Below are 25,113 nucleotides of genomic sequence, written 5' to 3'. Positions count from 1 at the left end.
CTCATCTTACCCTAGTCTCCACTACAGGGTTAAATCTTCTCCAAACTTTAATTTTAAGGACAGACGTTTGAGCATCAATTCCACATCCTTGATATAGGTTCCCCCCCCCACCCCCAGGCTTGTTGATTTTTGACAGCAGGCATTGGTCAACTGGTTGCACCATTTCAGCATTTTGTTACTAGCTTAACAAACGATCTTATACCAATTAATTTTCATCAACTTTAAACAATTATTCAACTAGTTTGAACTCAAAATTGAAAGCTTTTGTCAAATCCAAAGTCTTTAGACCACATCATCTACTTGCTGCTGGCACCTACCTGATAGTTTGATCACGCTTGTGGTGTTCTTGTGGTGTATCTGGCCCAGAGCACATGATGTACAGGTGGCAGGTTTATTTAACAATGCTCATATTTTGATGCAAGATGTCTTTGAACAGCTGTGTCAGAATCAAGTCTCTTTGTGGTGCAGTCATTCCATAGGTGATTTTTATTAAGAACAAACTTAAATATGACATGCTTAAATTTTAACAAATTTAACTCTACAACCACTAAATGACATAGTCAACAACATGCATTCTAACAGGGTAGCCATGTACCTGACAGAATCAAAACATCAAAAATGGTCTCAAAAACATCTTGAAACACATGTAAATACAAAAACCCACAGCTAAGTGCTGTCAAAAGCACACCAAATCAACAGGTGGTGCTAGCTAGTTAGCACCAACACTAATACAAGCAGAGTTTGACTACATCCAACACCATTACACAACTCTTTTCATGTAAACAAATGTGATGTTGTACTTTAGAAACTTAATCCAGTTTGCATGTGTATACCAACCTACACGTGGACTGGGTCTCAGCAGAAGCAAACATGTACTTGTGAAGGACCTGAGAATAGGTGAATTCAATGCTAGGCAACAGAAGGCACTCACACTGTGGAGACTTTTGCTGTTTTAGGATATGCACAGAAGTTTGTAAATCCGTTTGAAACGTGGGGCTTTATCCAAACCGTTACTGCCGGCTCCTGAAAATTTCTTGAAAATGTCCTGGTGACCCCTTGACAAAATACATCAATCTACAAAAAAAAAATGTCCTGAACGTCCTTCACTCCTCTGACCTCACCCAGGACGTTTTCCAGCTGTTGTGGATGTGTCTGACCCAGACAATCTCCTGCTGTGGTTTAAATATCCAAATTTCAAACTCTGGAAAATGTGTCTGGACACGTTTTCCTGGTCACTTCTAAAAAAGAAAAGAAAAGTGAAACTCAATGATCTAAAATGTAAAGGATGTTATTTACTTTAAACTAGTGCAGTGCCTCTGCACTATCAATCTTTTTGTGCCTTTTCCAGACGGATGCAACGCATATTCTGATGGTCTGATATTCTGCTGTACTTCAAAGGAAGAAGAGCTTGTCCGATAGCTGGATGGCCGGCTCTGAGTGCAGGTACTGGCCTGACAGGAAAGCCAGTTTGTGGGCATATTTGCATGGTGCTGGAACACGAATGGTGCCTGGCCAGTTCCAGTACAAGTGGCACATCTTGAAAGTCAGCCTGGTGAAGGACCAAAACAACAATGCACATTAGAGGTCTTACTCTTTAGAGGTTTAACCATGTCTTATTAAGTGGGGCTTTACAATATATTATCTCACACTATGGGTTTCATTACAAACAAAAAAAATTCTGCTGTGCAATGTTCATATATTGGGGGCCTGTTTATTAGAACAACCCAAATAAAGAGTGTTAGTCCAACACATTTGTCTGTGTGGGAGAGTTTTAATTTACTGTTTTGTAGGAGATTACATTTAATGAAAATTATGGATGCGAGAAAAGAAAAAAAGATGGAAAGGTGCGCATGGAGCGTGTCGGTCCCAAAGGAAAATACCATCTGCTGTGTCAATTCAATTAATAAAACTGGGATTTCTTAACAAGCTGTAAGCCAAAAATGAGAGCAGGTCAAAAGTTGAAGAAACAAATTCCTATTACTGTGGCATACAATACATCCTTTTTTTTTTAAATTAGTCACAGGAACACAGTATACCCCAGGGAAATGTGGGCAAGATTGACGATATAACTAGGATACTACCCAGCCCTTGGCTGTCACTATGTACTTTCGCCTTCATTACAGAAACCAATTGTCATTGAACACTACTAACCGACTAACTAAATACATTGAAGAAATGTATGTAGAACCTCTGCAACTTCAGTTAATTTATAGTAATATTAAAAACCAGAAGGTGGACTGAGTGATTTCTGTGCATATTCACCATTGTCACTCTTCTTTACAAATGGGAAGTTGCATAATTTTAACAAATAAGGGTGTTGGCAATGGCAACAACAGATCATTAAGAGATATTTGATATTTCACTAAAATACTGTTATGTGCCAGTTTCTCTGTTGATTCCCCCCCTTTCTTCTCCCACTGAGCAGGTACCTGCCTACCTCACCTGTGCTCAGCCCTAATTCACTTCTCAGTCCAATCTGTGGAGTATAAAAAGGGTAATTCCTGAGCAGACACTCAGCAGGTGGCGGAGCGTGTGGCCTGCCGTGTATCTAGAGCTCTGGACTCTGCTGTGTGACCAGACTCCAGCTTCTTTAGTCCTCTAAGGACGTGTGCTTTGCTTTAAGTTACTTTTTGTTAGTATTAAACATTGTTAAATCTTTCCGTTAGTTTCCTGCTTCCTTTGTTTGACCCGGACAAACAAAGGTGTTGCAACCAGAAACCCCAGACTCAACCGGGTTGTAACAATACTGTTATGAATATTTAGCAGCCAGTCAATTTCTTATCCATCCATTTGGCAACGTGTTATACTGTACAGACTGATAATTACTGGGGGAAAAATGGGTAAACAATTGTACCTTTGCAAGTGGTCTGGTGTGAGGTTTGCTGTGTTGTAGAGCAAGATGTAGTGTGTAGGAAATCCACAGCCCTGGCGAATGTGATGCGCCATCAGATAGAAGTCCACCCTGAGTGGAAAACAAATTTATATTACAAGGTTTAAAAATGTTGAACAGCCAACATACCAAGCCTTTCATGTTTTCTTTATCAATATGCTTTATTTATTACTGTTGCTATGAGTTAGCTGCATTCTTTTTGATGTGCACCAGCTAAAATATATAACCCTCTTTGGCTCCCTTTGGTACATTTCTGACAGTTTCAAGCAAACTACATCTGGCTTCTGCCAGTGCTTTAAAGAGGACTAGGGATGGGAATCGAGAACGGGCTCTGAGTCGGAAGCGCTTCCAACTGACCAATTCCATCGGAATTGAGCGCCTCCAACGCTATCGATTGTTCTTAACAATTTGCTCATTTCACTGCACCACGTTTTTTTCCGGAATCCCCGAAATTGTGCGTCACGGTACATTTACGTCACACTCTGCGACGACTAGGATCTTCACACCACACAAGGAAGCGTCATGGAGAGGAGAACGAGATACAAAGTCTGGCTTCATTTCACCAAACGGGCAGAAAATTCTGCCGCTTATGCAATGTGTTAATATCATGCAAGGGTGCAAATACTAGCAAAATGTTTAAACATTTGTCAACCCAGCATGGCATTAAGTACCAAGAATGTCATATGTTTGACTGCCTGCATACGAGTGCTAACGTTTCTGGTCAAAGCTTCACCGCGACCTCCGTTGACGATGGTAACGTAACTTTACTAACGTTCATATTAAATATCCTGCATTAGTGTGGAGTGCTTAAGAATCCTCCCAAAAAAGGCAGACATGCTTCTATTCTTACATAAGAATTGCTGATGTTCATTAAGTGCACTGTGACAAGCTTACAGTAGCGTTATTTTCATTGAAAAAAAATAAATTATGCAGGCATACATGCCTATTTATCCAAAGTGGATGTACCGTAAATTTCGGCCTATAAGTCGCTACTTTTTTCCCCACTTGAAACACTGCGGCCTATACAACGCTGCGGCTAATTTATAGATTTTTACTGGCTAACGGCCACCGGGGGGGCACTCTCTAGCAGTAAATGCAAAAGTGAGACAGACGTGGGGAAAGATTATGCGCTGAAGATGAAGACTTCAGTGGCTTTAGTGCATAAATGCATTCATTAACAAAGTTCTTTGATAAGAGATTGAATCATGGCGCCGCCACTGGTTACAACATGACAACCTGTGGCTTATATTTAAGTGTGGCCTATATATGTACAAAATGTATTTTCTTTTCAAATTTAGCTGGTGCGGCTTATAGTCAGGTGCGCTCAATAGGCCAAAATTTACAGTAGTAATGTTCACTGTTTCATTTACATTGTATATCCCTTTTTTGAAAAAAAAGGAGTGTTAAACAATAATTTGAGTGAAATCTGGTTTAAGCTTGCAGTAAGTTACATGAACAATGTTATTGTGGCATACATGACTATTTTTTTAAAGAGGACTTGTATGTCCACTGTTATTTCATTTACAATATCCCTTTTAATTAGAGCTTTAAGCTGTAATTTAGCATGCAATTCCAATTTTTTATTTATTGTGTCAGTCTAAATTATTTAGACTATATTTTCTTTCTACACCAAAACTTGACACGGTGTTGTTCAGTCTTGTGCATACATAATTTTGAGGAAAAAATAAAATGGTTGCTTTTGGTGCAGAAGACTGTGTAGAACTCCTTTTTTCCATTCGATTAACTACTCAGGAATCAATAAGAGAATTGATACAGAATTGGACTGATAGGCAGAATCGACAATGGCATTGATATTGATAAAAACCTATCAATTCCCACCCCTAAAGAGGACATAGATAAACTGAGACTGACCAGTCTTTATGAGTGATGGTGTGATCCAAAATGGTCCCAGGAGGAGGGGTCTCAAAATTGTTTGCACACCAGGAGTACAGGGTGGTGCTGATGCGCTTCTGGACAACAATGAAGACGAGCTTGGGCTCATAACCAGGGAAAATCTCAAAGCATTTAATCAGCTGTGGGATCTCGTGCTGCTCCACCACCTTCAGCTGGCCATCTGACACACCATCCCGATACACCACAATCTTCTCTGGCAAGTTGTGGTTCACCTATACAAACATCAAGACTGCAACTGTTTTTTCTGGAGGAAATTATGTCACCGCTTTAGTGCTTTAAAGCTGCCAGGTCCATTTACCTGTACACATTTACCACATACATATACACATACACACACATAAATAAATAAATAGTACTAATGACAGATATTTATTTATATAAACTCATAGAATGAACGTAGAATCAACACAAAAAGTATATTCAAATTCAAAGACAGTTTTAATGGACACTTTAAACAGTGTCTCTCCTGTTAAATTTTTACACAGAAATACAACACACAAAACACTGGTGGACACTGAAAGAGTGCACAAAAAAAGTAGCGTTTTGGCCAACTCCGGTATATTTATATAAATATTGAGTAAGAGAGGAGACAAGGAAAATAATGTCCCAGTCCTCTGATCTTTTGTCAGGAAACCTTATTTACACTTATTTCACCCCCAGTGGGTGAAATTTCTGAAGTCAGGATGTGTTCTAGTGATATCTAGCATCTTTTCAGACTGACTTTAGTTACTTTTCATTGACAGTAGTTGGCAACACTGTCAAACAATCTCCAAACACAGGAAAATGAATGACAGCGCAAGAGCACTGGGAATATGACATCATTGTTTTCCTAAAATAGGAAGGACTACACAAAAACGTGAGGCCAGAGCTTTGAAATTTCAGGCTCCATATACCGCCATTTTCGTGTGGGAGGAATGCCGACAAAAGACCTATGAGTATTCGCCTAAATTGTAAAGTGTATTTGTATTGTTTACCTCATGGTACTTCTGCAGTGCGGCCAGTAAGCAAACTCTGAAGCCACTGATTAGTTCCTCAGTGGGTGTCTGGAAAGTCACTCTGGAGTACCAGCGGGTCAGTGAGCTGTGAGAAAACATCAAATTCAAACTGTATATACACATATATTCAGGATTTATTATTTGGAACACAGTTTGGCACTAATTTGCATAATGACAAAGTTTATTGTCAAGATATTCTTATATATTGCATAAATATACACACAGTAAAGTGCCTTCAAGACTCTGTGGTGGCATCAACCATCACATTTGAAGTGTAGACCACTTCAATATAATTCAAGAGCATTGGCATCTTAACAGCACACAGGAAGAGGCTGGAAAGACTGATAAGAAAAGCTAGCTTGGGAGAGGAGAATGATAGTCAAGCTATCATCTCTGATGAAAACCTGTCCACCCCCTACGGGACATCATCACAGCCCTGTACAGCTCCTTAATCAACTGATACATTCTAAATGTCTGAAGGAGCAGGGATCACAGGTCATTCCTCCCTGCTCCCGTCAAACAAAGACCCAGTATTGTGCATCACCACCACTGTTATTCATATCAGTGCAATCCTTTACCGCAGTGGTTCTCAAACTTTTTATACCAAGTAACGCCTGAGAAAATATTGAGCTCCCCAAGTACCATATTACTGCCAACGTTAAAATACAGTGGTGAAACACTGGTATGGTGAAATTAAATAAAGATGGGGCAAGAGATAAGGTGACAATACAGCAGTCAGAGGAGAACGGCAAGAGGAGAAAATAAAAGGTTCAAGGCTGCACGTCATCTATTAAATCCACTGTGTGGCTCCATTAGCATCAACTGTGGTAGCAACGGAGCGAAGCTCGTCAATAAAACACAGACCGTCTTGTAAACATCGTTTCACGGGAGTCAAATCTCACAGTAACACATCTAATGTGAATGCTCTTTTACACCGGCATCACCCAGGCATTTCTGTGGCAGGAACAAGGAAGGAGTTGGACTCAGACTGTTCACTTTCCCACAAATTGAGACAAACAAATAACAAAAGCGGTTGGACTCTTCATAAGGGCTGCCACTAGTCGACTAGTCATGATTATAAAGACTATTAAAGTCGTCAACAACTGCTGCGGCACCTTCCACTGCCGCATTTGCCTTTCTGTCCTTGACACACATGCGCAGTAGTGGTAATCTGGGTCAGCCGTGATGTCACCGGAAGTTATACCAAATGGGCTCTCTGGTATTATGGCTACCCGGTGGCAACAGAGCTCAAAAGTGTGGGAGCAATATCTGCAAGACAGACACGTGCGATGCACGAGCACCTGAAAAGGCAGCACGTTGTGACAACGACGATGAAGAGGGACTGTCGTCTCGGTAAGCTAACTGGCTAGTTAGCTGCTAACATTAGCGTAAACAGAGAGCTAACTTACTTACTCATATTGATAGCTGTTAACGTTAACATTAGAGATGACAACTGTTTGTTGCTACAAGCATATTTCATTAAAGGTTTAATGAACTATCATCTTAATTGTCTTAATTTTTAGTTAGCATATACCTTAAACACTTCAAGCTGAAAGCTAATGATTGTTATATAAGAGCAGCTGCATGCTGCTATACATTCAAATTACGTATGATCCGATTAGTTGACTAATCGAAAAAGATAGTCGGTGATTAGTCGACTATCAAAATAATCTTTTGTGGCAGCCCTACTCTTCATAGCCAAATATTTAAGATTAGCAGGATTGCAATTTCATTTACAGTTGCAAGTAAAGCCACTAAAGACAGTATGTATAGCACATTGTGAAAAAGTATCCATTATGAAACCATAAACAATGTGAGTTTTCAATTTACATGTAATTTACATGTACTGCCTGAATTTATTTTTGCTCTCATTGAAGTATTCCTTAGTCATGTCTGAATAGAACATTATTTTTGTAGAAAACAAAATATGAGACTGAGCATTTCAAATGTTCTTCTGTGTATACATTGTAAATATTAAGCTCATTCTGTATATATTCTGGTTCATCAACATCTATACTGCATATACTATTCAATTTATTATCTTGATATTAAATATTTTTCAACATAGATGTTAAAATGCATGTTTTTTTATTAATTAACTTAACTGAGTGAACAATTTACACTATGTGGAACTACTGAAAAGGACCATCTTATCTAAACCTGAACTTTAAATAAAATGTGTATACTCAGTCATTAGTTACTGAGAAAACATTCCATATAAACAAAATAAGAAAAAGGTTTACCTGTTCACACTTGCAACAAAGCCCATGACTGACTGATGCTTCTTGCTGGTGTCATGGTGGACATCAACCCCAACCACCATCAAGTGTTTCTAAGAAAGAGAGCGTGATTATATCCTCACCAACTGCGGTGATGTTACAAACTTTTATTTGCACATGGACCTCAATCTTCAAATATGGTGGATTGTTTTTTTACAAGCAGTCTAACCAAGTAATGAAGAGTAGAAACAATGATTTTTCTCCATCCATTCACAATATAGTAGCTGTTATTTTCCTGCTCTGATCAGGGATTACAGCAAAGTGTTTGATTGTATAGATTCACCACAACAGACAAATTTTTCTTTACTTTATAATGTTAATTCACATTACTTAATAGTAGTGGTGCAACGGATCACACCTGAAAAAAAAGGGTATTTTTTAAATTTACACTTATCACATAATGGGCTCTTGAATCAAACAGATGGAAATATATTGCAACCACTGAGAACTCCATTCCCCTCACTATACTCACCAGAGGGATGTTGACTGTCCACAGCTCTCCTCCTAACTTGCTGTTCATCTGCAGGAGTATCTTTTGGGCAATACTCTTCAACTTCATTGGGTTGGAAATAGTCCGGATATTGATGGCCTGTTAGACAATATTTGCAAGTGCGAAATCACAACTACGGCACCCTTCAACTATACAACACAACCATGCAGAGATCACTACAAACCTGAGATGGGATGGGGCTTTTGACACAGCACAGCTTCTTTATGGCACTGTAGAGATCATCTCTGTTGCCAACCATGATGCACACTACAAGCTGCATGTTGGGCTGTAAAAACGAATGGACAGAACTAAGTGGGTTGCTTATGACAAAGCACCAGTTCTGAGGAAACATGCCTAAGTCCGCTAAGGGCATGAAAACTGTCCCGTTGTTCTTTTAAGCAGCAGTTTAAATTTTCTATTTTATGGGCAGAACACAGAATTTGATAGACTAATTTTGGATTTCTTACTTGTTGGGGAAAAACACATTATAATTTGAAAAACAAATTATAAATAATTTGTCAATACAGTCACAATGTGCAAAACTATTGAGTTTGTCAGTTGCTATTGTTGCCATGGGCAACCAGATGGCAACGACTGTCATTTTGTGATATTGTTTCTGCAGCAACCACTACTTTAAAGTTAAAAATAGAAAGCCAACAAAAGTATGGACCGTCAGTGAATGCAGGAAGCAGGGCATCATATTTTAAATGCCCACACCTAATCATATATGCCACACATTTGCTGAAAGTTGACAAATGCAAAAACCTTGCCCATTAATCACTTCTTTATGCTACATTTCAACCTCACACAGAGTTTATGCTCTTTTAGCAAAAAGTTTAATAATAAATTCCAAATTTTTATATCATACTTCACTGGTGAGTTGGCAATGGATGCTCCTGACATAACTCTCAGTGCGGTCGTCTCTCAGCTCCACAAACATGGGTTGTTCCAGTCTCAGACCTATTGGTCCAGCCACCTTTTTAAATGTCTCAAACAGCTGCTTGGCCTGGTCTGCACAGCGCCGAGGGTAGAAGACAGCCCAGATGTTCAAGGGGATCTAGGAAAATGATGGGTCACATGACGAGCAAAGCACATTGGAAAAAATAACATTCATTAATTCAAACCTGTGCTATATAAAGAAAGACCAATGGTAATTCTTTTTTTAAGGATGGTCTGATTACAATACAGATACATAAGAAAACAAATAAAAAAAGATAAGTAATAACTTGTTTAAAAATGATAAACAAAAATTAGCCATACAAGCTTATTAGTGGAATGAATATGCAAGTGCAAATTAAAAACATGCACAATTTCCAGAAAATTAATAGTCTAATTTAACTTTCACAGCTTACATTTTAAAAGTCAATTTCCCAGTCTCAGTGCAAAACACGCTGATTTTGTAGCAACACAGAGGCTTGAGGAAGACAGACAACTGTGCCACAATGTGTGCAGACAATTTAAAAAGAAAAAGCAAATTTAAAATCTCAAAAAAGGCATCCCCAAAGTAAATTTAAAACTGTTCTTGAACCATTTGGAGTATAGAAATGACATGCATGAATTTTTCATAAACATTTGCCTTGACTGTAGCTGGAGATGTGGACTGGAAAACACAATGCGGAACATTTAACAGGTTAAAAAATAAGAACGTATCACCCAAGGTTCTCTCTGCAACACTCACAGAACTAATGGAAAAATCCCTGACAATCTCTCTGGACCAGGATAAATCACTCCCGGTGGCAAACGATGAAGACTGAAGGCAGATAGTTTCAAGGGGTAGAGTTCTACCTTTAATCTGTAACAGAGGAAACACATTCATAATAGCCTGTCAAAAATTACCATCTTATGCTGGTTCTCACTTCAGAGAGGCCACACACACCAAAGTCAGTGCTGACTGCATTAGTGTGCAAAAGTCTTAGGCCTATGATTTATGCATCATTAGATGTTGTTGTTTTAGCAATGCTAGTATGACCATACAGTAAAGTTATTTCTCACTTTATTGGAATACATACAAAAAATATATGAACAACGTATGCAGTTTTAAAACAATAACATTTTCAGACAAAAACAAAGAAACCCCAGCTTCTACAAGTTTAAGAGTCAAGGATTTAGTGTGACCTGCCCTTACCCAACAATAGCACAACCCTGGCTCTCCTAAGACTCAAGTGGAACCCTAATTAAAGTTAATGGTAAAACTGTGTAAAATCTGCTGTGGTAAAGGTCTATTACATCAGGTTGACTAACTTTTAATCACATCATTCCTATTGATGGTATTTAACTTCCATGACATGGTTTTATACGTGACGCACAAACTACTGACGTGTAAACAGTTATTTTCGGTGTACTGAATGATTAGACTCAGTTAATTAAATAGATTTGTTCACTCACCGCTGGGGATCACCGCTTTCGTCACTGCAGATGCTAAATACACCAGATTCCTCCGTTAAAGTTGAGATTTTAGACACTTCCTTGCTAAATGTTTAAGATTAACGCATGTCTTCAGGATTTTTAAGTCATTTTAACTGTTCTGTAATTTGGCATTGTTTGATTTGATTCTTGTGTCGGACACCGTGCTCTTCCAGTGATAACACTGCCAATCGGTGGCCAGTAGTCCGTCAACGTCACATTTGGGATCAGCTCAGCTCGCTTGTAACCTCGCCAGAGCAGGTACTAAAAAAAGCACTAGGTACCATTGCTAATGGAAAAGGGCAAAAAAACAAACCGTGTCGACTCGTGCTGGAACCGTGAAGTGGAAAAGCATCAAAAGCTGGTAGTGCCCTCAGACCTAAGACTGTGTTGGTACTTCTTACAGCTACACTTCAAACCTGAACAATTGCTTCAAGCGGTGCACACACTTACCAAAGGTATTTCTGAACTAATCTCCAGTCCCCATCGGCTGAGTTCCTTCAGACTCTCAGGGTTGGAAATGATGTTCTTCAGAAGCTGCTTTATTGAGTGGGTGTGCTGGTGACTGCTCACATTGATGTGCATGGTCAGCTCCTACAATTTTTATATATATATATATATATATATATATATATATATATATATATATATATATATATATATATATACACATATATATATACACACACACATATACATATATATATATAGATATATATATACACATATATATATACACACACACATATACATATATATACATATACACACACACACACATACACGCACACAAAACATAAAAGTATGATATCATGGTGTGTAAATGTTAGTCCTTGTATTTTTTTGTTTAGAAAAACCTGGGGCTGAATCCTTTAAGAGTGGAGTTTAATTAGGCACTATTTACAACTTAAATTACTTTAATATGGAGGTCATATTATGGGCAGTAAAAACAAATAAACCCAATATTAGATTACGAGTCAAAAATCATTCATGACATTTTTTGCAGTGAATTTACATTTTCTTACCAAGTATTGGAAAACGGGGGACAGCACCAGTGACTCCGAGCTGATGACCACTTAAACCTTGGTCTGCATCACTTTATCACTAAATGAACATGTGATCTAGGGTCTACAGCTGGAAGGTGTAAAACGATAACTGGACAAATAGAGACAAATGACATTTACCTTTAAAGATCTGAAGTCCTTCTTCGTTTTCTCTGGGATTCCTGTCATGAAAGAAAGTTCTGGCACTAAAAGGACCTCTCCAGTAATGAGTTGCTGCAATAAACCAGTAATGTAAAATGTCACATATCCTCTTTGCAAAACAAGTATTCATTTTTAATAATTGTTAAAATGCACGTAAATACAATAAATCTCAATTATGACTTCATCTTTCCCACGGAAAAATGTGTTACTAACCACCTGGCCCAAATTTTAATGATTAAAAACTCATAAACACTGTGGCGTGTTCACTGGAGGAGTTGGACACACACATGCTTCAGTGCAGACCAATGCATCTGAACATTGCCTAGATTTAATTGAACTGCTGTGAATTGAACCCTGGTGTGTTTACAAGATTTGCTATGCATACCAAAAAAAAAAAACTGACTGAAAATAAGGTGGTCTCAAACCGCTTGCAATTGAATCCTGGAACGATTAATCGCTGATGTAAACTCAATCCACACCTTTCACTGGAATTTACAGTGAATTTATTTACAGCTAAAACCTCAGTGTTTCACATCTACATTCCCCAAGTGAGGAGAGGGAAGAACCGGGAGGAGTCGGTGATAGACAGAAATGACAATGGCACATTCATCCTTCGAGTCTGGCAGGACCCAGCTTTTTCTCCACCACAGGTAAAACAGCACATTTAGCGAGCATCATCCCGAACGTCCCATGAAACCGCTAACTCACTGTTTCACAGTTGTTTTGTGGTGCTCTGGAGTGATGAATCTGGCTAAGCTAAATATGCAATCTTACCTGCAGAGGAGCAATAGCTGGAGGTCTCCTCCCAGACTGGGAGGAAGGATGCCATTTAACAGAATAAGTCCTACATCGCTGCTCCGACAGAGTTGTTCTCCTCTCAGCCAATCACTGGGGAATGTGGATGAGAACACCAAGGCTGAGGGTGTTTCACCATGCCCGCCCACCTGTAACATTTACCTGCCAATGATCCATGACGTAGATATTGAGAGGGGTTTTGTCTTTTTACCAACCTCCATGTCTGACCAATAACTAGGCAGTATTTATCACATGACTTTTGTTTACAGTAGGTATGAGATTTGTCTTTGAGGACGATGAACAATGTATCAGATTCCCATCAGGTATAGACCAACAAAGTGGACTATTAGGTGTCAACACACCCTTAGACATGCCCAAAAAATCCCAAACAGAAGACCTGAGAGAAAATGATTTCAGTCTGCACTCCACAGCTGAAATTTTTTTCACATGTTCTGACACTTTTTTCTAACACATTTTAATGTGTGAAGATGAGAATCTCTGCATTGATTTGTATGCACTATAACGTTGTCCAAGCAGGTTTATTCAAGAAAGAGCCCATTTTAATTTTGCCTTACACATGGAAGGTATTATCAAGAATTGTATCCCCCCATTTAACAGAATTAAGTACCTATTAAAGCCACAAGGCGGCACTCTGATACAAAAATTCACATCAGCTTAGTGCTATTGTGTTAATTTGTTGTAACAATTAGGATTAAAGATGTATAAATATATAAAGGAAATGAGACTGTAGCATCTTTAACATTAATTAATTCACTCTGTTAGTGATTTCATAATGGGCTCTTACCTTCCCCCCTGGCTTGGATCTCTCTTTTGGCCGATGCATGAGCAGAGGTTGGTCCATTTCTTTGATGGTGATGCCGTAATTCTTGCTGTTAAAATTTGACAAACCCATGCAACACAATGAGGACAAAAAGTTAGAGAGCAAAAGTTAAATCCCAGCCAAAAGACAAGAACATGAGACATTTTGCAGCTACACAGCGATTGACATGACTTCACTTGACTGTGTTGAAATGATGCTATAGTACCCGTTACAAAAAACGTTTCTGGATGCAAGGGCGTAGGTTTGCGTATGGACGGCGGGGACATGTCCCCATTAATATTTGGAGAAAGCCAGATTGTCCCTATCAAAATTAGAGAAAGGACAATGTGTATGTGAGTGAGAGAGAGCAAGAGAGAGAGAGCATAGGTGATGTGCTGTTCTGAACACATCACCTATCACGACAGAACAGACATATTGGTGTCCTCACCAGTCTTGGAACAAAACAGGAAAACTGGCAGAAAATGAGCCATGATTTGACTTTTAGTGCCTCTTTAAGTGTTCTTTTAGCAGAGAAATACAGTCATGATTAGACAATAAACATCAGTTTGGTGCTTGTATTTGCTGGTAAAGTAAATAAATATTTCTGTCCATTTGCTCCGGACCTGACAGTTTTCTAAGTCAACTTTGCATTGATTTAGCTTGGTGAACGACATCGCGATGCACTTTGTCAGTTCAGTTCCAGTAACGTGAGCGTGTCTGACCTGTCCCACCCATGTGAGTGACTCATGTAGCAGCCAATCACATCCCAGCACCATGCGGCATGCGTAACATGACATACAGACATGCCCAAATCACATGAGACCTGTTGAGACTCAGTTGCTCTTAAAATAGCTCAGAGGTGAGTTTTATCATGAAGTCAGCTTCATTTACAGTTTACACATGGGTCAGATAGGACTGCTCTACAGAGTGTATGGAAGAAGCAATCTCACCTGTAGTATTCCACAAACGTGGTCTTGGTGCCATCCATCAATACAAAGGTGTCTTTGGGTGACTTGTTCCACTCAATGCCATCGATACGATAGGTGCGGTTGTTGTAGCGGGTGATGATAATGCTCCCAATCAGTTCTTTGGTGCATTCATCTTGGAATTTCTCCCGACTCTGTTGGTACAAAGTGTTCCTAGCAGACAAGGGCCAAAGGTCTGTTTATTTATATTACAAATCCCTGTTTTAACCTTTTCTAGTTTAACAAAAAAGAACAATACATTCTCACAGTACTGTGTTTGAACATGCACTGCTCATTTAATCTTACTTAATACTTATATTTTATTGTTGAACTTGCTACTGTTGATTTGCTGTTTGTCTGCTGTGTAAACTCACATGACATTCAACACAGTGTCATTCCGCAAGACTTTGTGGGACACATCCACACACAGGTATAAGCCTCCATCTGTACGCTTGATTGCGGTTGAATAGCCTGGCCACACCTGAAGGCTAAAACCGCCCACCCCCAAACAAACAGCATAATGGTCATTCAGCTGGCATCTGTCCTGTGATGTTAAATAATAATAATAATAATAATAATAATAATTCGGTACCAACCCCTGACTTTTAACAATGACTGCACTCTCTGGATCGTAATGATTTCGTCCCACCAACTTTAGTCCGATGATTCTCATTATTCTGTAAAAACAAGAATAACACTGCATCAGTACTTGCAGGGGGAAAATGGATACAGTGAAATGCCGCAATATTTTGTTTACATATGCAATATATCACTTTTTAGACACCAAATTCAGATTTGTTTTTGTACATCATTTTTAACTGATGTTCCAAATGAACACTTAACCTTTTGTTGGCAAGCATAACAAAAATCAAGTGACGTTTCAGTCCACCAGATGGGGCCAATTGCTTACTCTCAAAAATATCGTGATCTACATTTTTGGTCATACTGTCCAGCACTAGTTTTTACTAAAAAAAAAAACTCTACATTTGCTTTACATGCACTTTAAGGACCCTCTACAAACCTTAGTAGTAACATAGTTACAATGGACTCCAAACACTTGAGCTATAAGCCAAGAGAGGCAATGAAACGCTAACTCAGAGCTCCCAGGTTTGAAATGACAGTAAAGAGATGATGAGGAAGTCAAGACAAGTTTCCCAGGTGTTTAAAACCTCCCACTGTGTTTAAGTACATCAACTTTGTACAAGCAATAAATGTATGGTCCCAGACTTGTCTTACAGTTTATGAAATAAAACCCAACACTGTCACTTGAACAAAATGTTCAAGTGACATTGTAAAAGGTGTAATGTAAAAGGTGCCCATTTACATTCTTTTTTTTTTAGAAAATGATCTGCTCTTAAGTGTGTCAACATTTTACATACACCTGTATCTTATCGATACTCAGTTATCCCAATACAATACACATTGTATATACAATAGACCTAAATATCTAATTATTAGACAGAATGAACTAGCTCTTGTTACTTAAATAGGGAAATCCAAGTATGCAAGTATGGCTTTGAAATACCTTCTGAGCACAACATTGTAGAATGGGATGCACAGATCTGAGTGGGGAGGCAAAATCTTTGTCAACTGGATTTTTAATTGTATTTCCTCATCATCAGTTCGTCTCACACTCTTGAGAACAACCACCTGTTTAATAACAAAACAAAAAAAACAATGTTAAGAGAACTGATTATCATACAGTTGTGCATTATGAAAATTAAAACAAAAAAACCTTCAAGGGTCAAACAACTTAAAACAACCAGCCACAAAATAATCAATCACTCACATCATTCAGCTTCACAGGCAGGTAGAGTATGGAGCCATCAAAAGCCACAACATCCCCCGTGGTTGGGCGGTGATCTTTCATCATGCCGAAACGCATAGCCATTGATTCAACATTTGGACTGAAAGATAAGATTAAAATGCACGTGACTTCATGCAATAATTTTCACTTGTCATTTAAAGATGGACTGACAAAATCAGTCCAGCAGTGATTGTACCCAAAATGTTAAAAATATTATAATTTAGAACTCATTCACCTTGAAGTTAAAAGAAAAGTTATTTATTTTTAATTAATTAAAGAGAAATGATACTCACGTGAATGTAACATGATACTGATAAACAGCTTCATTCTTGCAGAAAATGGGGATGTGGTTTGAGCCAATATTGATAGGAGTTCCTTTTGTTCCGGCCTTATTAAGGGGCTCCCTGACCAGAGGGCACAGGCACACACATTATTTCACACAAATGTGATTAGTCAATTGCCTTAGATAAAGCTACGCATTTGTCTAAAGGTGAAGGCCGTGGCCACACTGGATGTGCCAGCAACACGTCTGTGTCTCGGAACATCTTACATTTACTTGCTTCAAGGTCACAAACACTCTTAAGCATTTCAGTTCTGAATATATTTAGCAAAGCTTTGTTGTGAAATATTAGCAGGACTGGCAGAGGCACAGCTTCATACTGAAGAGTCCTGGTATTTACTTGAGTACAGAGGACAGACTTAGAGCATTTAAAAGTAGATTTTAGTTTAATATTCAAAGGCAAACTCTTCATAAAAACTGGCCCTGGGCTAAGTGTGTCCAAAATGGCACACTGACCTCTGGCTAGCTCTAAACCAACTTTTTGTATAGGTGACACTGGTGCTAATATACAAGATTAAGGTGTAGTTAAATGTTTGTCTTTAGAGAAAACACAGAGAAGAATGCTAGCATGCTAATGCTCTCTACTGAGGTTGCAAACTGAGATGCTCGTAGAAGAAAAAAACTCCATGAACATTTAGTGTCATGATCCACTGCACTAACATTTTCTCCCTGCTGTGGTGAAAAATATGTGCAATACACATGAACCACCCAAGCTGTTACAATAATACCTGCTGACTTGTGTGAAACATTCAATTACCAGTGGGAGTAATGTTAGCATCAAACTCCCATCTTGTAGTTGCAGAAGTGTTTGTTTTTTTCCAGCAGACACATTGTCCTCTCAAGTGGCTGTAGATTCAGGGCCAGTTGAAAGCACTCACTTTCTTCCATTTCAATTCACCTTGGATCTACGCTTATAACGGTGATGCATTAGCGTGCTGGTGAAGTGCTACAGTCGGACATGTCGATCCCAGTCACTAAACCCCCGTAACGTAAAAAAAGACACACATAATAGCCTACGAAGTTTAAATTTTATATTTAACTAGTATTGCGTAAACTACAGCACTGCTATAGCCTTTTTTCTCTTCATCTTGAATTACCAACTCGCACATCTCATTAGTCACTGTTCTCACGACTGCTGTACACACAGCAGAAGCAGTGTACAAGAGTAGCTGGAATAGAGCCAATTAAAGGCAACGACCTGACCCTTATGTCTGTGAGTATGACTAAGTGTGGAGGGGGAACACAGACTTTGCAGATGAGATTAAGGAAGATGAAAGTCCAAGATGTAGATGTACAAAATGTTACCTAGGAAAAAATTAAGTTGCACTCCTAAGATTATTGGTCGCATGGGCAACCAAAGTGGTTACCCTCTAGAGCAGTGTTTCCCAACCCTGGTCCTCAGGGAACACTGCCCTGCATGTTTTAGACGTTGCCCTGCTCCAACACACCTGATTCAGATGAACAGCTCGTTATCAGGCTTCTGCAGAGCATGGTGACGAGTTGACCATTTGAATCATGGTGAACAAAATTCCACCATGTAAGTAAAGGCAGAGAGCAAATGATGTACTCACGGGACTGCCTCCATTTTCAGCTTTGTCTTTACAGGTGAAATAGTAGAAATCTTGACATCTTGAGGGGTGGTCACAGGAGGTGTGGCTGCTTCACCTAAATTTTATTCCATAGCACAATGACACAAAAGTGGCACAAACTTAAAGTAACAATGTAGGACTTACCTACGGGTTCTCCCAGTTTGTAATGTTTGTTACTATTGTGAAATATATCAAGGTGATGTGCATTTGCTGACAAGCCAATTATATCAGTGAAGTCTGTAGCAGGGCTTCTAATGTACAAACATGTCTTCAGAGCAGGTACAGTGACCTATGTTGTAGCATTTTATACAAATATGATGACATGGTTCTATTTTTCTAGATATTAGAAATATATGGTGTAAAGTAGTATGTTGTTGTTCTTTTCTTTTTGTGACACGGAACCAAAAACCAGAAGTTACACAGCACCAGTGCAGGCGATGCACACCTGCTCAGGCTTTGACATTAGTGCCATTCACCCTGTGAGTTGATGTACCAGCAAAATAATCTTGCAGATTATTTGAAGGTTGAAATCCTACATTGTGTCACTTTAAATACAGATGTTCTTGCCATTTTAAACTTTTCTTCCACTGACATTTTGCATGCACTTTTTACATCTATCATGTATGACCCAAGTTTGTCTTGGGGTATTTTATCAACCTGTGGATGAATCTCAGTATTTTATCTAGCAATCCTGCCTCCTGCAGCTTTAACTCATTAAAAAAAACAATTTTCAGAATGTTTTCCAATATTCCACTACCTGCATGAGAAGCCTGAGGATATCGAGGTGGTTGTGGCTCAGATTTAGGGGAAAGTAACTCAACATGAGCTGGGGGAAAAGAAGCAAATGAAGTGCTTCCTCTTCCAAGCTGTGGCATCACTGTTCTTCCAAGCCCCACCATCGTCTGTGGGGACAAACCTCGGCCACAAAGACTGTAATAGATATTGGAGTGAAAATCAGTTTTTCCAATAGAAGCAATGCATGCAATCAACATCTTCCTACAGGCTACAAGGATTTGAGGCTTGAGGATTACATTTCCTGATTTCTATGACCAACAAGAAGCAGCACTATTAAGAATGATGTTCTTACCTTATTCTTGAAGGTGTTTTTTAAAAAAACAACACATAATTGGTTCAGGAAATTATGGGCAATTAGCCACTATTATGTTGACAGTTGAGTCTGTTTGGTCATTTAAAATTATTAATAAATGAAAAACAATTTCACATTTTTTGCATTTCTTCCCATACCAAAAATGTACCGAACTGTGAAACCGAGGCACATACCAAACCTTGACTTTTGGATAACGTTTCACCCCTTCCTATATTTGATCCAGTGTTTTTGAATTAAGTATTGGAAGATACCAATACGGAGTGTACTAATATACATGACATTTTGCTGACCGGTAGGGCATGATCAATTAACCCTTGGAATAGATCCAAATGTGGGGGTAGATAATTTTTTTACTTCCTATAACAGTGTACAACATTTCAATTTTTCCACAGATTTCTCAATAAAAAAATGCAAATGAATATCTATTAACAGGGTTAGTACCAATTTGAATTTTTCTTGATGAAATGGGATTGTTGTGTTGAGAAATAAATATAATAAAAAACAGCAGACTGGTAAGTAAAAAGGAACTTGTTTGTTGGGTAAGTCCGTGGTATACTTCCACGCTGCATGTTGATGGCCAATTTGCATGTTGGGTCCACACACTGGAGGTATACCAGGGCCTTTATGTAAAGGTGATATTTGTTTCCCATAAATGGACAATGTTTGGATAAAACCCCCAAAGAAACTTGCTTCTCACCTGCCTCTACCCATCACCTCTTCAGGTTGGCTGACAATCTCTCTCTTCCATTCTCCCATTTCAACAGCCACTCCCCTTCCTGCAAAACAGTTCATACTACTTTGATTTAAAGATCAGGATAAACAACAAAGCATGTAATAATCAAAGTGTGTGAGTTTAAGCCACCCTGATCATAGTACTTTACTAGCATAGCATGCCAAAGCATCTGTTATTAGTGTTAATTAATGTCACCCATTTTTTAATGGTCTTGTATTAAAATTCTTTGTTAGTCATTCACACACCAGTTTTGTTAGTGAGGTTTTAATCAAAAGTCAGGTGTACACCAGGATTGGGTGGCATACACACTTTTCAAGAATCACACATGAGACTTAAGGCGATATTAACACCTGAATCTGCACCAGTTTCTATGCAAGTTTGATAAATGAGGGCCACTGTGTTCAAAACATACAATAAACATTTCAGGTATGCATCAGAGCACACATGGACCGAGGAGAGACAGCGGATTAAAAAGAGGCAGTGTAATAGACGGGCAGACCTGTCAATGGATTTCAGTCGGGTTGCTTCATGTTGCAGCCGTAGCGTCACAGCAACAACTTATACCAGAAATAAAGCTGCTGCAAATTAATTAATTTGTCATATTTTGAAGGCGCAAAAGTCTTGTCTTTTTTTAGTCCGCAACGATGCATGTTAATTTAGTCTTAGTCATTATGTTAAGGACATTGGTGCAGTCACGTCATTGCCCATTGTCTTAGTCATGAAAAAAAAAGGTTGTTGATGAATATATTTCATCTCTTCTGACAAAATTAACACTGATTAAAAGCACAGAAACAAAGTGAAATTAAACAGAAGCAAGACACTGAGTGCTTTTAACAGTTACTGACATGTCACTGAACAATTATCTGGTCCCTGTTCTAATAAATTTGAGTTAATAGCCATCTTTTGAATACAGACCAACTGGTGGTGTTCCTCTTCCCCATGAAGCCAGCGAGGGCTCAATTCCCATTCCTCTAAACATGGAGACCAGTGGCGATCCTTGACCAAGGGTCAGAATGTCAACCTGTAAGTAGACACAAAATGAATCATGCTTAACATTTAAGAATATGTACATAGATGTTTATTTGCCCCACCTGTTTAGTTGTCAAAGTTGGGGTCTCTTCTTTGAGGCCTTGTGTTGTGGTTTCACATGGAGGTTTCTGTCCAGGCTGTGGCTCCAAACTAGGGAAGAGAGTGCCTCTTGCCACCCCTACTATTGGTTCAGCTGCTGGAAAGAGCAGTCCTCTGGCTCGTCCAAGCACAGGTTCACTGATGGGCGCAGTTAATCCTCCACCGGCAAGCGTGGGGAACACTCTTGCTCGGCCTAAACCACGCCCTTCTGTAGAGAGCAGCAGCCCTCTACTAAGACCTGAAGCCAACTCTTCAGGTTGTATACCTCTCCCACGCCCCAACCAAGGGACACTTGTCCCATCACCAAGGTCAGGCTTGTTTGGATCCATTCAGTGAAATTCTGATGCCACCAGATTACACAATACTGGAAAACCCATAAAATAAAGGTTAATGACACATTCAGAGCAAGCAGAGCTGGGTGATATGGTGGAAAAAAAGTATTACAATAAAAATGTAAACCATCCCCAAAACAATGTTTTAATAACTTGTGCAATTAGTTTGCAAAATAAGACAAGGATTTATTTTTGATCCCAAGTTAATGTCAGAAAATATTTAACTGTTCATGTTGCTTATTCAAAAAAACAGATCAATGTTCAAATAACAATTTTTTTTCTATCCTTTGGGAACCTTTACCCTATGGCTCCTGAATAGCGTTTTATAATTACAGTAATAGGATAGTGAACTAGCCCCAAGACCAGCGTTAAATATTAGTGTATTCAGGACACTATATGATTTCATAAGTTGTAAACGTTCTACAGATGCAACAGAGATTTATCAAATTTTTTTCTAAATTAATGAATTGACTACCTACATCGAAAAATTTTGAAAAACTCAAAAATGATGTGTCATGTGTCTTAATTTATTCATAAACCAAAAATGTATAATTTAAATGATTTATTTGCTATATGGAGCAAACAAGTGTGTTTAAATGACCACACAAAAAACTCCAACTTACTTACATCCACACGTTTCCACTGAATATGCTATACAGACCCCGAAAACCTGGTACAACCTTCAGAGATCATAAAGATGTATAGGTTTAGCAATTAATTACCAAGTACCTACATGTTAACCTTGGAAAAATGATTGTACTTTAACAAGACCACCAGTAACATGTTTAAGTCGAGTCAAAAACCGTTGGGTGATATTTAAATTGGTTAATTAGCGAATGGGACCCAACGGCGCCAAAAGTTCAACTTCACCGTTACCTCCATTTAAACTGTTTAAACTTCACAAAATAACACAACTGGAACATTTATGTGTACATATAGCAACTAACCTACCTAAAAATGAACGTAGTTGTTGCTAAACAACAGGAGTTTCCTCTTGAAAAAAAATGTGGCAGCTAGCTAACTGGAACACGTGCTCACGTGACAGTGACAGCCACCACCACACGGGACAGTTACACTGAATTAACGATTTAAATGTACTTTCCGCAGTGAACACGAGTAAAATATAAGTTATTTAAGTTCACACATACAAACTCACGGGTAGTCGACAAAGGGGTATTTCCACAGGCGGTAAGATATGAATTCCCTGCATCAACCTAAACCAGCAGCACAGATCTCAAGTATGGTACCCGCCCTCCTGAGCTCCTATTGGTTCATCAATCAAGTTGTGCAGAAAGACATTATTGGTTTATTGCGCCTGTCAATCAACTAACCCCCGCACTCTACCGACTGCGTGATCCGGCGGGGAAAATAGATTTGTCGCCCTCTAGTGGTGACTATGTCATATTTCATGACAGAAGCAAATGCCAGGTGAACTCCTGGATAATTCAGTCAGGGACTTTGTACTTTCTAACTGGAACAGCAGCTTTTCTATTTCATTTTCCTTATATTACTTCTCTGTCTTCTTATCCTATAGGTGCACCACTGACCAGAACAAATTCATAATATTATGGAAACTTACTTCTTATTCTCATTCTGATCCTTGTGGCAGTAAAAAAAGATTGTACCAGCAAAGTTGACTATTTTCTGCACATAGTCCCAGGACAGGTAGGTTAAACAATCAATCAGGTCCCTGAATGCCTCCCCACTTAATCACGCTTTTGTTTTGCAAAGTTGTAGCAATAAAACAATCAAAGTGTTCCTATAGTATGATGACACGCCCATTAATTCACAGATGTTTGCTGTGACAGTATTAACTTAAAAAAAAAAGAATAAAAGAAAAATAATTCACAAAAAGTTTTGTGTTTATCATTAATTTTAGTTTGTGTTTACTTTTGACTTTTTAGTTCTAATTGGTCTTAATTGATTTTAGATTGAGTTTTTATTACTTTTATTAATAGTTTGACTTCATATTAACCCAAAAGGATTTTGTATGACATTAATTTAGTGTTTTTATTTTTAATGTTTTTATTTTAATTTCAGTTAACGAAAATAAAATGGTTTTATTAAAATGGTTCCTTAACTATAATAACATTGTAACTCATATGGCATGTTGTGAATATACAGTAGGCTACATACCTGCATGTTCTTTAGACGGAGATTCTGTTCTTACAGGGTTTTTCCTGTGTGTATAATTTCAATAAATATGAGTCAATTCCTCACGTCAATACAAACAAAAGGAACGTATTTGTTTAAAATATGACTGAATATTCCAACAATAAATAGGCGTTGTGATTCTGGCATAAACATATTAAATCATGAACTCTACAAATATTTTAAAACACGACTATGCAAAATAAGTTGCTGTGAGACTGAGCGATTACTAAAAAATAAAAACTCCCACTTCAACATTTAGTTTGGTAGAAAAGAAAATCATATAACAAGCGTCACACTTAGTTTGATGGATTGAAGTAATCACAGAACTTTGTGGTTTTTGTTCAAATAAAATAGAGGAACGTCGGTGGAGTCCAAAAGACCACAGAGCTTAGATTTCCAGGTCACCAGTCAGGCATATTGGCAATTAGACTTAGACTCTTTTGAAATAATCACAAATGGTCCCACAGGTGCTGAGGGGATGACTTTGCGCTCACACCTGATCGCTGTACGGATAATTCCATTGTCATTGTTCCACAAAGTAACCAACCCCCAGTTTCCATCTATCCGTCAATTTTCCTTTATCCTCCAGCTGACATAGGGCTATAGATGGGGGTCACACCCTGGACAGTTGGTCAGTCCATCACAGGGACACACACAGAGACAAACAACCACCCAGAGTAACCCCCCCAGTTTAATTTTTTTAATTTATTTTTAAGGGAAGATACCAGAACACCAATCCAGTCAACTCAGAGGTGTCCCGCCCCTTCTAACACTAAATTATTATGTGCCAATTAGTGTCAACAAACAGTTGTGCTGCTGTCAGTCACTTGTGAAATGACACAGTGACATGTGGGCAGATAATAATAAAAATGAAAATTGATTAACAATTCATATTTTAATTCAATAGTGTGTGAGATCAACTAGAAAGAAATACATACAGAAATACAAAATAAATTAGATACTATTTTTCGTTATGTTTATTGCAAAATGTGAGTTGTGGACGTCAACATTTTGTAAATGTTCAAGCAAAAACGAGCCCTTTCACTATGTTTGGGTTGAAATGAGCGATGAGAATGAATGTCAAAAGAAAGAGATGAAGAAAAAAGGTTGGAGACCCCTGAACATCACAAGGACATCAAAAAGTGGCAGAAAATAAAGATGAGGTT

At 38.5% G+C, this 25,113-nt stretch overlaps 1 protein-coding gene across 1 annotated transcript; it reads right to left on the bottom strand.

Annotated features, from left to right (window-relative positions):
• Positions 1-452: 452 nt before the first annotated feature.
• Positions 453-22,452, bottom strand: piwil2 (piwi-like RNA-mediated gene silencing 2). The gene is made up of 24 exons (XM_044025630.1): positions 22,417-22,452; positions 21,425-21,825; positions 21,249-21,354; positions 20,298-20,376; positions 19,250-19,422; positions 18,475-18,568; positions 16,857-16,967; positions 16,546-16,663; positions 16,282-16,406; positions 15,353-15,433; positions 15,131-15,244; positions 14,742-14,930; positions 13,777-13,861; positions 12,156-12,248; positions 11,425-11,565; positions 10,247-10,360; positions 9,437-9,625; positions 8,753-8,854; positions 8,551-8,667; positions 8,043-8,131; positions 5,779-5,884; positions 4,763-5,016; positions 2,855-2,962; positions 453-1,549 (listed from the first exon to the last, which is right to left on the bottom strand). Exons 2-24 carry the CDS (start codon positions 21,788-21,790, stop codon positions 1,393-1,395), a joined length of 3,111 nt encoding a protein of 1,036 aa, XP_043881565.1. The 5' UTR covers positions 21,791-21,825; positions 22,417-22,452; the 3' UTR covers positions 453-1,392.
• Positions 22,453-25,113: the final 2,661 nt, after the last annotated feature.

Source organism: Solea senegalensis, linkage group LG5, assembly GCF_019176455.1.
Source record: "Solea senegalensis isolate Sse05_10M linkage group LG5, IFAPA_SoseM_1, whole genome shotgun sequence".
Lineage (NCBI taxonomy): Eukaryota > Metazoa > Chordata > Actinopteri > Pleuronectiformes > Soleidae > Solea > Solea senegalensis.
The sequence above is the reverse complement of the archived record's forward strand: the minus strand, read 5'-3'. Positions and strand labels throughout refer to the sequence as shown.